This window comes from Podarcis muralis, chromosome 6 (assembly GCF_964188315.1).
Source record: "Podarcis muralis chromosome 6, rPodMur119.hap1.1, whole genome shotgun sequence".
In the NCBI taxonomy this organism is placed as follows: Eukaryota; Metazoa; Chordata; class Lepidosauria; order Squamata; family Lacertidae; genus Podarcis; species Podarcis muralis.
The window spans coordinates 49971167-49985681 of NC_135660.1; the positions used below are offsets into that span (position 1 = coordinate 49971167).

At 40.3% G+C, this 14515-nt stretch overlaps 1 protein-coding gene across 5 annotated transcripts in view; it reads left to right on the plus strand.

Moving 5' to 3' along the window:
- TDRD1 (tudor domain containing 1) overlaps nt 1-14515 on the plus strand; it is a 30459-nt gene that overhangs the window by 7246 nt on the left and 8698 nt on the right. For 4 of the 5 annotated variants that reach the window (XM_028730203.2, XM_028730202.2, XM_028730205.2 and 1 more), the window contains 12 exons: nt 1016-1067; nt 2761-2862; nt 3552-3728; nt 5895-6038; nt 6323-6494; nt 7364-7450; nt 8143-8319; nt 8664-8771; nt 11400-11570; nt 12427-12681; nt 12991-13113; nt 14003-14113. In XM_028730203.2, coding sequence (XP_028586036.2) covers nt 1016-1067; nt 2761-2862; nt 3552-3728; nt 5895-6038; nt 6323-6494; nt 7364-7450; nt 8143-8319; nt 8664-8771; nt 11400-11570; nt 12427-12681; nt 12991-13113; nt 14003-14113 — 1679 coding nt within the window. The remainder of the gene's footprint in view (nt 1-1015; nt 1068-2760; nt 2863-3551; nt 3729-5894; nt 6039-6322; nt 6495-7363; nt 7451-8142; nt 8320-8663; nt 8772-11399; nt 11571-12426; nt 12682-12990; nt 13114-14002; nt 14114-14515) is intronic. The other variant, XM_028730206.2, reaches the window with a different exon arrangement.

The window sequence follows — 14515 nt, forward strand, 5'->3', positions numbered from 1 at the left end:
TGTAGTTAGGTATGCTGTATTGCATTTTTTAATATGTGGTCTATTTATTTATTTTGGAATTCCAGGTTGTATGTTGTCCTCAAAGAATGGAAGTGAAAATTGCTACTACCATGTTTGAATATAACATTCTTAGAATGAATGTTGAGCCATTCTCTTTCCTCACCTTGTATCACACCACCTTCAGCAGTACCATCCTAGTCTGTCTCCCATTATGTCAAAAACAGTGTTAGAAACTAAGATATGAAAGCTAGGAGCTAAATGGCACCTTAAACCTAGGTTATGGGTGCAACAATGGAATGTCTAGGCATGCTTTTTAAATAAGAATACAAAGCTGAAAATGAAGAAATCTTAAAATATTTCTGAAGTATTATATACATTTTTCACATTGTCTAGTCCTTCCCCTGCCCACCCCCCTAATATTCTTAAGAGGGTCTCTTCTACAGTCTTCAGATAGTAGCTGGAAGCGGGGAGGCAGAAAGAGGTCCTCCTTTCCTTCTACTCTGCTGTTTTAATCTGAAATCTTAGGCGCAGTATTGCACCCTGAACTCAGAAGCTGCTTGCGTTAATGAAATTCCCTGTCACAAAATGCACCTAGAACAATGGGAGTTTTGAACACTGGCCACAAATTGAAAACCTAGTTTACAAACAGAATCAAACTGTCTTAAGAAGGGTTAATAAACTAGAGTCCCCCACTTTAAGCATAATGAGAAACTGGTTTAAACAGACCAGGATTGAAGCACCAAGCCAGCATGCAAATGGGGTGAGTGGGAAGTGTACAGTTAAAATGCTCATTCTACCTTAATAAATAGTCAATTCAACCAGAGATATTAGGACTAATAACGCCTTCAATGTTTATTGATAAGTAAGTCGTAAAGGGTTTTATAAACTGGCTCTACTTTATGTCTCTTAAGCAACATATAAATGCTTACTGCTTTAAGTGGGTCAATTTTGAGTGTATTCAGGACTGCTTGACCTTTACAGAACAATTATACTAATGAACAGAATTCATTTTTAGTGCCGATAAAGTTGAAGATAGTGCAAAATCTTTGGATGAAATCAAGAAAAAGGTATGACTAGAGTTGTTCACTTGTGTGGTTGGGGATGGGGCATTATTACCATCTGCAGATGATAGTATTGTGTATCAAATAGTATATTTTGCTCAGCAGTACAGTGAATTATTGGCATTAGAGAACTTGAAGCTGCTTAAGGGATCTTCTGCCACCCTGCAGTGATAAACTGGAATCCAGAGAACCATGAGATTGCCTCCACATTGTGCAGTGAGCTTATTTTGGTTCCATTTCCTCTATAGTGCCTCCCCTTGTGTCTAAAAAACCTCTTTCTTATAAGGGTTATGGACCTCTGAACAGCATTCAAAGAGGCATAAACAACTCCTTTTGCAATTAAATTTATTTGAAGTTCTGTTAGAAGAAAGCATTTTAAGTGTGATCACTGGGTTTTGTATCCTAACCAATAACACTCAGTTCAACCTTCATTTGGGAGCTGGTCACTCCTCCACCCATTCTTGTGATACCTTCCCTACTTCTAGAGAAAATTGGAACAGCCCACATCTTCATCAATATAGCAGTTACTGCACATTGCAAAATGCTGTGGCTACAGTGAATAGGCACTGTGTCCTATGGAAGTGTGCAGGGAAAGAATTTTAACTACATGACAGCTAGCCAGCTAATGAGTGCCTAATTGCAAGCATTTTCTCTGTTTTCTTTTCTGCTTTAGCTTCAACTCTCACTGCCTTTTCTCTATTGATACAAATTTTAAACATGATAAATTCCTTCCTTTCCCACTTTATGTAAACTCCTTATTGTTTTCTGAACAGCCTCTCAATTTCTTGTCATTTTAAAATGACAGTAAGTATATTCTGCTTTTCTTGCTGAAGCTGTTGCCTCTTTTAACTAGTGAATACTACTACATTTATGGTATCTCAAAATGCCACTTATTCTGTTCTGTAAAAAGACTGTGTGGGCGACATGACCATCAAGATACGTAATGACTTTAATATTTCTATTATAGTCTTCAATATTACCCTTGACTTTGATCCTTCTTACACTGCAGTCCAAACTTCTCTTGCCAGTGGGGTTTCAGTAGCAGTGGGGCCACTCATTGAAAATTTATTTAGGGGAATATATCATGGAGAGCTGGTTGATGTAAAGTGGAACTTCCTGAAATTCAGCTGAAGTCTGCCTGACTCTGGTAGAGCTCAGGAGGGTTCTCCATCTTCTGGAGATTCATTGCAAGGGGGGAAGGAGCGAACAGGAATCATTAGTTCCATTAACTTCCTTTCATTAACTTACCACCTTCTTTACATGATTTAAGTACAGTGGTGCCCCGCAAGATGAATGCCTTGCAAGACAAAAAACCCGCAAGACGAAAGGGTTTTCCGTCGCGGAGGCGCTTCGCAAGACGAATTTCCCTATGGGCTTGCTTCGCAAGACGAAAACGTCTTGCGAGTCTCGCCATATTTTTTTTGCTCCCCCCCCCCCTTTTTCAAAGCCGCTAAGCCGTTAATAGGCTTTTAACAGCTTAGCCGCTAAGCCCGCTAATAGCGCTAAATCGCTAATAGCGCTAATCCGCTTAGCCGCCAATGGGGTTGCTTCGCAAGACGAAAAAACCGCTAGACGAAAATCGCGGAACGGATTCTTTTCGTCTTGCGAGGCACCACTGTATTTTAGATCACTGAAACAGTTTAATACAGTAGTTGCATATTCTGCTTAGTAAGCAAGCAAAATAATTTGTTTACAATAGGAAAATTTATCTATGAATACCAGCAAAACAGAAGAGCAGGGCAAGAAAACTGTGTATTCTGATCTGACTACACTGGAGTTCAAGAAAAATATGGAAATAGTGGTAAGTTCTGCTTTCAAGCCGTTGTTTTGTTCTGTGTGTATTCTGCACTCTATCCTGCCCACCCTCCACCACAAGGTGGCAAACAACAAAGAGCAAACCTTTTTTTAACTTTAAAAAATATGTGTGTGAGAGAGAGGGAGAAAGAGAGAGAGAATATATTGCTTAAATAACACAGTTGGACTTGTTTATTGTTTTGATTGCTGAAGTTTTCTGATTAGAAAATGAGTGCTTTCATTTTCTTCCCTGTATAACCTAAATTAAGGGTGGGGAACTTGATCCAGCAGGTGGGACCCTTTCTTTCTGCAGTCCAGCTTTGACAGAAGGAAGGCAACAGCCACCTGTCAATCACCTGACATCATTGTGACGCCAGGTAACTACTTAAAAGAGGCTGTCATCAGCAACCATCCGATCAAAAGGGAGTTTTCAGTACTAAAGCGGATGGGTGCAGAGAGCAATCCCCTTTGAACTATATAAGCCAATAGGATCAAAACTGCTCCACTAACTGTTCTAGGGAATTCCTGGGAACCGATCCCATTTTTACCTGTCCCACACCTGGTAGCTGCAGTCAGGACAAATCATTGTCTGCACTCACCCAGCCTAGCCACCAGCAGGTAAACGGCAGTGATTCTGACTGATGACATGTAGCATTGTAGACAATCTTCTTGCTATATGGCTTTCTTTCTATTTAGGGAACAGTAACACAGTTCAATAATCCAAGTGAATTCTACATTCAAGTCAAATCTCCAGAAGTTCTAAGTAATATTAATAAGCTTAGTGTGAAATTGAAGGATTACGATGGAATTAACCAAGGTGAATATATTCCTGCCAAAGGTGAAGTCAGTGTTGGACAATATACCCTGGATCAGGTAACTTAATTATCAAATGGACTCAAGGACCAGGTGGTTTGTGGTTGGCTGTCCAAGAGAACCTGCAGCCAGCAACTTATCATTGTTGATTTATAGAAAGTATAGGTGTTCATAAAATGAGATATGTACTTAAGTCTTGTTTGTGTATGTGTAACTGATGTGAGCAGCGCTGTATAACTTTGCCAGAGTGAGAGGTGGTTGGCAATATAATTCTACGCCAGTTATTTGCTCCAGATTTTCCTTTGCTAGATAAAGGTGATGAAAGTTGTAGGGGCACTTGAATAAATTATGCCTGGGAATTTTCATCAGGGCAAGATGGTTTTTCTGAAGTAACATTTTAAATTTTATAATGGGTTATGTCACCTGAGATCTGTCACATAGGTCAAATGTTTTTAAATATAAACTAAAATGGTAATAAAAGTGCAGTTTAAATGCTGTAGGATTGTTCAATAGCTTCAAATGATACTCCCACAGGCATACAATAAAGTACAAGTAGAGGGATGAAGGGACGCGGGTGGCGCTATGGGTTAAACTACAGAGCCTAGGGCTTGCTGATTAGAAGGTCGGCGGTTGCTCGGTCCTAGCTCCTACCCACCTAGCAGTTCGAAAGCACCAAGTGCAAGTAGATAAATAGGTCCCGCTCCGGCGGGAAGGTAAACTGCATTTCCATGCGCTGCTCTGGTTCGCCAGAAGTGGCTTATTCATGCTGGCTACATGACCTTGAAGCTGTACGCCAGATCCCTCGACCAGTAAAGCGAGATGAGCGCCGCAACCCCAGAGTCGTCCGCGACTGGACCTAATGGTCAGGGGTCCCGTTAACTTTAGAGGGATGAAGCCAAGGACTGTTTTTTAAAATCTTCCTCTTAGTTGTTATCTGTTAAGTATGACAGTTCACAACAAACACAAAATAATAGGTGTTTTTCCTGTGATGTCACAGTTACTAATATTTAGAACAATAAAAGGAAATAAACTAGTAAAACCTTCCCAGTAGTCTCAAAAACCTCACCTAATAGAAGAGAAAATCTATACATGCAAAGGTAGACGAAAAAGCTCTGAACAGAATTATAGGAAACCCTTGGGGTGGGATTTAATTTTTTAAAATTCTGTGGCACCCTAGGATATGCTGTGAAAACAATACTTTTGACAAATCTGTACTTCCATGAGCTTTACTTTGAGTCCATCAACCATCTCCCTGCGGGTAACTGCTAGTAACTGTTGGAAAATAAATGTACACAGTAAGTGTTTGGGGCAGAGGGGCTGTTGGAATCTGAAGACATGATAAAGATTTTGGCTTGGGTTAAAACTAGCATTTGTGAGGCAGCATTATAGAAAGATTAAAAACTACACACACGTGGGAGTAGGATCAGTTTAGGTGACTAGGGAGTGGACAATAAATATTTGGGGTGTGCTGCAACCATTGTGTTTCCCATCTCTGCTTGTGCAGTTCTAATGGTTGTATTATCTGAAGATATAATAGTCTGCACTATTGACATGGTTGCCATATTTCAAAAAGTGAAAATCCGGACACAAATGTTGTTGAGCTTTTCCCCCCAAAATCTCAAAAAAGAGTTTTTAAGGGTATTTTTTATGAAATTCGCCCAAATCTACAATGCCAACATGGGTGTCCTGTAAGTTTGGATTTCCCCAGACATTTCACTGATTTCCGCCCAGACTCTGTTATTGAGAGCTGAATATCGACTGTGTCTGGGAAATTATGGACTTATGGCAACCCTAACATCACACACACAGCTGTGATAACCTAGTGCAAATGTAGGGTAAATCTGTAATTCTGTAGCAGTAAGATAAAAACACCTGTGTTTTGGATTACTAGTAAGATGTGAACTGTAATAAATCAAGTATTAATGAATTAGCAGCTCATGGTAGAATTGTTTGACTAACTAGTATCTCAGTTAAACTGAACATTTTCAGTTCAGCACAATTACAGTCTCCTCCATTCCCTGCAGAAAATGAACTAATCATAGTAAGTCCAGCGTATTATTCTGTTTTCTAAATTACATCTGATACTAGCTTAAAAGCACAAAAATGTATTGAAGGATCTGGTATTAAAATTGCCATTGTAGTTGTTCAACTGTTATGTTGAAGAAGAATCATTTTTCTTCTTAAAAAAGAATAAATCATAATGTAAAATAACTTGTTCATGTTCAGACCTGGTACAGAGTGCTCATAAAAGAGGTGGATATCCTTAAGAAGAGTGCTCTGGTTTTATATATTGATTATGGAAATGGAGAGAATTTGCCACTAAATAGAATTAAACGATTGCACCAAGATATTGCGCACATTCCACCCTGTGTAAGTATAAGTTTACACAATGCACCTTTACCACAGATATTTAGAGTGTCACGAATACAGACCTGTGTATGCAAATGCTAAAGTGTGTTGAGACAAATAATACGCCAGAATGTTGTTATTACTAACTACTAGAGACTCCAAAACTGGCATCTTGACTAAGACGCAAATGAAAATTTTAAATGGCCAACATGCATATGTTTGAAGGACATGTGCACACATGGCCATAAAGACCAGCAGTAAGCCAGACATCCTTACAGCGTGTTTTGTTTTTGCTTTGCTTTCAGGCCATTAAATGTTGTGTTGCTAATGTCCTCCCAACTGAAGAAAAATGGAATGCAAACTGCAGCAAAGCTATTGCTCCATTTCTTATAGGAAAGTGCTGCTCATTCACTGTTATTGATGTTTTGGTGGATGAGATGCCCTATTTTGCTGTAGATGTTGTATTGGCAGATTCTGGTAAGTTTCATTAACAGTAATATTCTTTGTTGAATGAATTGTTAATTAAGCAGTGATGGTTAACATTAATTTTTGTAATCTGACACATGAACTAGAAGGATTCTCACCGGATACTTCAATTGTATCCCATCTTGGGGTGGATGAGTCATTGCACAGTGATTGTATGTCATTCCCTACATATCAAGGAAGACTTGGTTCCATCATGGACTGACCAATAACTAATTGCTCAGTCATGCTTGCCTCAGATCCTCGATGGGCCTGGTGACACCAGGCAGTACCAAGAAATAGTACAAAAAAAGGGCTGCCTGAAAAGCCTGGCACCATGTTTCTGTTTATATGTGCAGATTTTTTTTGTAAGCTACTTTGAGGACCTATTGGGACTATAAAGTGGGATACAAGTATAAGTAAATAAAACTGAAGTGCATCTGACCCTGTATATAACTTGGAGAGGTGCTGTTAGTCAGTATTGGGTTAAATGAGCTGGTGGCCAGACTTGGAAACAGCTTCATAAGTTTGGAGTACTGTATTTTCTTCCTGTTTGACCAAACCCTTGGATAATATGTCAGTGCCCAGAATCAAAGCATTGGAGACAAAAAACTGTTTTGAGAAGTAGCTGCTCATATTGACTTGGCATAATTTACAAGAGATGAGTGTAGTGGACTCTGTTTTTTTGGCAGAATGTTTGTGTGCATGGCAGATTCCTTTTTACTAGTCTTTGTGAAGCTGTCATTCACCAATTTATCTGTAATACTGTATGTGTCGTAGGCCTATTTACAGTAGTACTTTACAGATAAATTTGGTAGATCTGATGTATTTCAGTTGGCAGTGATTTGTTTTTGAATGGATATTAACAAATGTGTGTGTTTCAGGTAAACACTTACATGAAATACTCTTGGAAATTGGATGTAGTTTGAATTCAAAGAGTAGGAGTAGCAACAAGGAAAACTCAGTTACTGGTGAGTCCTTATTGTTTTATTTAATTCATCTTGATTAATATCTTTATGAAAGCAAGGCACCTTTAAGCATGCACTTGCTAAAGATACTAAAATAGGTTTATTCTATTGGTGCAAAATGTGTGTCATCTTTATGAGGCTTTGGAGTGTAGCCATAAGTTAACAGGTGCATCACAGCTGGGTTATCCAGGTCCAAAGGGCTGTTTTTGCTTTAATTTGGAGGGTTGAGTTGCCAGAATCTTGGACTATAACACTTGAGGTTATGGAAGATGCAGTGCCTCACACTAGAGGTCATCCTAATGGGCGCTGGAGGAAAGGGAGTTGGCTCTATTTGTGTTATATTGAGCTTGCCTTTCTGGTGATAGCTCCAAATGGGATAAAATTTAATGTAAAGCTGTATCTGTGGATTGCTGCCTCGGTCCTTAGCCTTTGAGCAGAGATACAGCTTCAAGAGGAGCTGGTAGTTCTTTGGCTCCTTCAAGCTGTGCTCGTGGTGTCCTAGTTCACATGAGAGGTAGTGCATTATTGAGAGTCTTCTGAGTCTCATTTTGTTTAAAACTACTATAGATGGATGAATGTGTCTATGAATGATATTCTGCATTCTCTTAAGGATGATAAGTTTTTTTACTTAAATTGTTATTTAATACCAGTAAAACCTGCAACTCCGGTTTTGATAATAGATTCTTTTTTCATAGGTTCTACTGTGGAAAAGATTTCTATTCAGGAAAAGAAGCTTGAGCATAAAGGACTGGATCATAGTGGCTGTCAAACTCGCAAGGTTATCTTGCCATCTATAGGAGATACATTTTTGGGTATGGTTGCCCACATACAGACACCAGGAGATTTCTTTTGTCAGCAGATGGAAAATGGCTGTAAGTCCTTGTTTTTAGTTAAATTAAAATGTAAACATGTATGCAGGAATAGCATTTGAATATTTAACAGAACTTTTAAAATGTCAGGAAGCGGTGAGGTGTTGAGTTTTTTTGCATTGAAGTGCGAGATTAATACTTAACATCACCCTTAATTTATAGCTTCTAGTTTGCACTTTATAATCCACAACATGCCTAGACTTTCTGTGTAACCTCCAAACAACCAACAATATTCAAATGACAGCATTTGCTGGCAAATGAAAGTACAACACTTTTATATTGCTTACTTGTGGTTTGGGGACATTTTGGTTTTTTATTTAACAATTTCCACATACCTGTTTTGTCAGGCAAACTTACTGAGCTTCAAGTATCCCTGGGTGAATACTGCGACACAATCTCTGCTACCCCAGATTTCTGCCCAGCAGTAGGAGACTTGTGTTGTGCGCAGTTTACAGGTAAGTATTACTTGTTGATGATGGTGATTTGCTGTTGTTGGCCTATATCTAACAGAGTTCACTTGTTCAAGCCCATGGAAATCTGTGGGCTTAAGTATGCCTCTAGTGAGTGGTGCTTTACAGAATGCAAGAAGTCAAGTCCCTGTCATAGGAGATTGCAGCCCACATGGTGAAACTTTATGGGCAAAATGGGAACATAAAAGGTGCCTTATGCCAAATTAGACCATCAGTCCTACTACCTCAGTATTGTCTCAGTGACTGACAGCAGTTGTTCAGGATTTCAGACACAAGTCTTTTTCAGTTGTAGCTAGAGATGCCAGGGATTGAATCTGTATGCTTTGCCACTGAGCTACAGCCCTTCCCTTAAGTTTTGAAGAGGTTTTTGTAGGAAGTAAGAGTGCTGGTACAAGCATAACGGACAGCAGGGGGGAAAGGACAGTCATTTGAGGAAGCCAGGTGTCTTCAGGCAGCTGAGAGTGGTAGAACTGGAAGGGTAACAGTTGTGGGTGAGGATATATTGGTATAAGAAAAGAGCTATAATGGAAGAAGGCTATGGAGGGCTTTGAGGAACTTGTGCTAGATCTGTGTAGAGCTCTGATGAATGATGTTCTGTGTCAGAGTAACAAGAGGTCACTTTTTTGGAGAGAGACGAGACAACAGAAGACCGGGAATGAAGGTTGAAGAAGTCAGGGAAAGATATTACTAGAATGTGAACCAGAATTCTTGCCAGAGGGGCAGAGAGGGGCTTCACAATGTTGTAAAGTGACATGGCTTCAACAAACAAAGCAATGTGGAAGGAGAGAGGTTGAACATAAAGCTTGGGGCTTCGGGATTAGCGCTCCGCTAGCCGTGTCTAGGCTGCGGATAGCAGCCTGCTTCCCGGAGTGCCGGGCGCCCTGAAAGCAGAGCTCCAGGCGCTTCAGGAACACATCCGCAGCGTGGGGAGCCTTACAGGAATTCCCCACAGGGCTCCCCACGCTGCGGATAGCAGCCTGCTGCCTGGCGGGTGGAGCGCCCTGAAGCAGAGCGCCCCTCACGCCAGGCATACATCCGCAGAGTGGGGAGCCTTGCAGGAGTTCCCCACAGGGCTCCCCACGCTGCGGATAGCAGCCTGCTGCCTGGCGGGTGGGGCGCCCTGAAGCAGAGCTCCCCGCCCGCCGGACAGACATCGGCCAGCCCCACAAGCTTGGGGGACAGCAGGGAGGCGCAGCGCCACTATCCCGCTGTTCCTCGACCTGGTTCGGTTTCCCTGACCTGCTTTTGGGGGGGAAATAAAGGGGGAAATTTTTTCCTTTATTTCCCCCCCAAAAAACTAGGTGCGTCCTATGGTCCGGTGCGTCCAATCGTGCGAAAAATACGGTACCTACCTACTGTGCCAATTTGGGTGGGAGCGAAAAGCTCTGTTGCACTAGTGGAAGACCTTGTGCTGCCTTCTGCTAATGAGATTCATTAGTTGAATCCAACCCACTAAGTTTCAGGCAATGTTAAAACAGCAGATTAAAAATAACAAAAGAGACAGTTGGCGATGTGAATTTGGGTAGAGGGAGAAAATTCTAAAGTACATGGTAGAGCTGGGTGAAATCAGCACTGAATGGAAGGATTGGAAGAAGTTGCCCAGGGGCAATGTAGAACAGTATTCTTCAGCCTTGGGTCCCCAGATGTTTCAGCAGATTGATAAGCAGTGGTATAGGGCAGGCTTCTCAAATCGGGACCCTTCAGACATTTTGGAGTGCAGCTGCATTCAACCCTGAACAATTGTCATGGGAGTTGTGGTCCAAAACATCTGGAGGGATTGTGGGGAAGGCTGGCACGGGGAGAGACCAGCTATGAGACAACGACAGGTCCATGAAAAATACCAGCACAGAAGGGAAAACCAGAGTAAGTGTGTCCACTTTTTGGAGCCACTGAAGCAACAATCTGGTAGGAAGAAAAACATCTAAAGTCAGAATCATGGAGACCTAGGTCATTGTGAGTTGAGTGGTTTCAAAGGCAGCAGGCGAGTCAAGAAGCAAGAGGACTGGAGAGTAGATAAAGGATAGCTTGCAAGTGTAGATAAGCCTGTACTAATTTAAAGGACCACTGAGGTATTTATCGAAGATGAGATCTCAGTTCTTTCTGTTGATTTACATAGGTAGTTTTGGGGCCTTTCCAGCATTTTTACCCATATACAGAAATTGGAGGCTCAGTTCTTCAATAGTTTTGTTTTGTTTTTGTTTTTTGTTTTGTATTCACACTTTGTTGGCCTAATGGCCAGTGTCTGGCATTTTATATAAAACCAGAGCATATCAGAGCATTTTTCACTTGATCTTGGACTTTTAAGCCTTTACAAGTATTACATGGTCATTGGCACTTTTGCTCTTTCTACAGAAGCAGTAGGATCCCTATTGGCCCTGAATTGCAACATCCTTTGAGATTGGAGACCTTTGCAAATCTGTGCCCCTGATGTTTTCTAAAGTAGCATGTGTACTGCTGTGCAGGGAAGAACTAGTTTGGCTAGTATTGGCTCAGACTTCTACTGCCACAATGAAAGCCACCGCTTGTGTACAGTAGCTGCAGTAAAAATCAGTATGTAGCATGGGGTTGTTAGTTGTATAATTTTTACATGACAAATGTATTTTTATTTTCCAGAAGACAAACAGTGGTACCGTGCATCAGTTTTGTCCTACATCTCAGAAAAAACTGCTCTAGTGGGCTATGTAGATTATGGTAACATAGAAGTCCTTCCATTAAATAAACTTCGGCCAATCATTCCAAAATTAATGGAGTTACCAGTACAGGCTATAAAGTGCACCTTAGCAGGTATGAAGCAGAATGACTAAATACATCTTGGGAATAGCAGACACAATTATTTTTTTGCAACAGTGAGGGAAACAAAGAGATTAACCTGTGGAGACAAAATGGAAATTGAAGCTGTGCCATAAAATTTGTACCTGGTACAGCTTCTGAATTTAGATACAGAATCATCCCAATTATGCATCAATATGATGCAACCTGCACAGGCAGATTGGAGATTCCTTTGGAAGTGTTGTGATAGGAAATAAAGTTGTCTGTATATTGATTACTGTATTAACTCCTTTTATTTAAAGCCTACCATTAAAAGCTTGCTGTGCCTGAGGCTCATAGTATGAAATACTTAACATAGTTCAAATTACTCTTTTTCCTAGAGTTGGCAGCTTTGTGATATACTCTAGCCCTACCTTGTTCATATTGGGTTTTGGATTGTCACTGACCTGGTAGTCCTAACTATGCCAGGCAATGGCCCAGAGCTGTGTTCTCTCTGAGCAGACTTGCCTGACACTTCTTGCAAACATTGTAGGAGGCACAGCAGCAGAAAAGGCAAAACGTTAGTAGCCATTTGGTGCTTCCCCAGAGGCAGCAAAAGTTATTGCGTCAACACTGCATAGATATTAGTAAAGCCTCTTCTGATTACAAAGGAACATTTTTGTGTCATTTTGTTGTTTCGGGAATATGAAATAGAGAATTATGTGCTGGGTATGCAGATAATTGGTTACCTGATCGAAAATGTTAGAAATATACTTTTATTGCTGATGAACTTATATCATTACAAAGAAAATTCTGTTCCAAAGAAAAATAACTAACTTGTAAAGGAGTAATTTTTTTACTTTTATTTTTTAAACCCGTCTCTTATTTCAAGGTGTAAAGCCAGCATCTGCAACCTGGTCCACAGAATCAACTTCTGTTATGAAGAAGCTGGTGCAAAATAAAGTACTCACTATAAGAGTAATAAATGAGAAGGACAAAACTTTTGTGGTCAAACTTACAGATGAATCCAGGACTCCAACAATAAATGTGTCTAAATATCTTTTAGAGTTGGGATGTGCAGTGGAAGAAGCCGCCACTGTCCCAGCAGTGCTTGAAACAAGCACTGGAACATTGCAAAAAATGAGTGGTGAGTATGTGAAAACTAACTAGCTTGAGGACTTGACCTGCATTAGTAATTTACTGTGAATATTACAGCACTGAATAAGACTCAGATTTAGGAACAGCATTCATTATTTTTGCTGCTCCACTGTTACTAATCACATATTTGTTGTACTTAATATATAATACTCAGACAACGTCTACCCAAATCGCCCTCTGAAACTAAAAATGGGGAAATATATTAGAGTTTGCTGATGGGGATCTGTTACATTTCCACCAGTAGAATGAACATTGAAAAAACATAACTCCTAATGGTTATTTTTATATTTATCTATAGGTCAACAGCTGGACAAAATTGATTGGTCAAGGGTCACATTAACAGCCAAGCAGGTGGTAAATGTGTTTGTTTGCGTGCTATACAACCCCAGCAAATTCTATTGCCAATTGTTAGACAATAACGGTACATCTTTCTTTTTTTCCCTTTGAGTGTTCTGTTCCTTGTGTATCAATTTTTATATTTCAGCCATCTATAGCTCTCTTTCAGTCACATACCCCAACACTTAGCCTGTTATTTACATATCTATCCAGTGTCCTCAAACAAGTATGACTCAGAAACCTGACAGGTGTGTCATTGCTTTTTTCACTCACATAGTTGTTTGTGCAAACAACTATACTTAGACAGCATTCATCTTGTGGAGCAACCTCTTCCATTTTGCACAGTGAATATTAAGAGGGCATAATTCTGTCACTCTCCTGCATGCATCTTGTTTGGTTCTCTCACCCCCCCCCCATTAGTGCAATAAAGGAGGGGAATGCAAACAGTAACTCTAGCTACATTTTGTCCTATTGCTCAATAGCTTTATACAGCAAAACCTCGGTTCCAGAATGGCTCCGTTTTGAAATGTTTCAGCTCCCGAATGCCAGAAACCTGGAATTAAGTGTTGCGGTTTTCGAACGTTTTTCGGAAGCCGAATGTCCGATATGGCTACTGCTTGGCTGCAGGAAGCTCCTGCAACCACTCGGAAGCCACGCCTCGGTTGTCGAACATTTCGGAAGCTGAACGGGCTTCTGAATCGGATTAAGTTTGACATCCAAGGTTTGACTGTATTTATAAACTGTTTTCAAACTCAGCACCATCATTGGTACACTTATTCAAACTTCCTATCATATGGTTATGTAGCAATTCTGTAGCAGCAGTATTGCTTGGTGGAGTTCTTCCATATTAGCTGTTTTAGAAAAGGTTGAGATGTTAGCTGACTTAAGCAATATATTGGAAGGAAGGCCTCTAGACTTTTCTCATTAAACTTTTGACAGTGGTTAGTGTTGCAATTTCAATCTTAATTTTGCAGGCTTGAATGCTTTGGAAGAACTCAATATATCTTTAGCAGCATATTGCCAGAAAACAGCCCCAAACATTTCCAAAGTTACAAAGGGAGATGTGTGCTGTGCTTATTTCTCTGGTGAGTAAGTTTGCTTATTGCTCATTCTCTTCTGTATTGCATTGATATTTTATAGAAATCACATTTCTCTGTTTGCTGTGGAAAGTATCCAACTGAGTACTTCCAACACCTGGTGCATTTAGACATACACTGAGCAATTGAAACGTCATGCAGTTCATGGCCTTGGCTCCTTTCACCCCAATTCCCTAGAAGGAAAGGCATCCAGCAGAGCAATGGAGCAAGAACTGCATTGTCGCGATTTACGAAACAGTAGATTTCATTCCATGCTAATATGAATACTGCTCAAGACAGTTTGCAAAAAAGTAAACAGTAAAAATGCAATAGTATAATGATGGTAATACATAATGTGATAATTCTTAAGAATTAACAGTTCCTATAAAATGTATCAAAATTGAAGTAAGC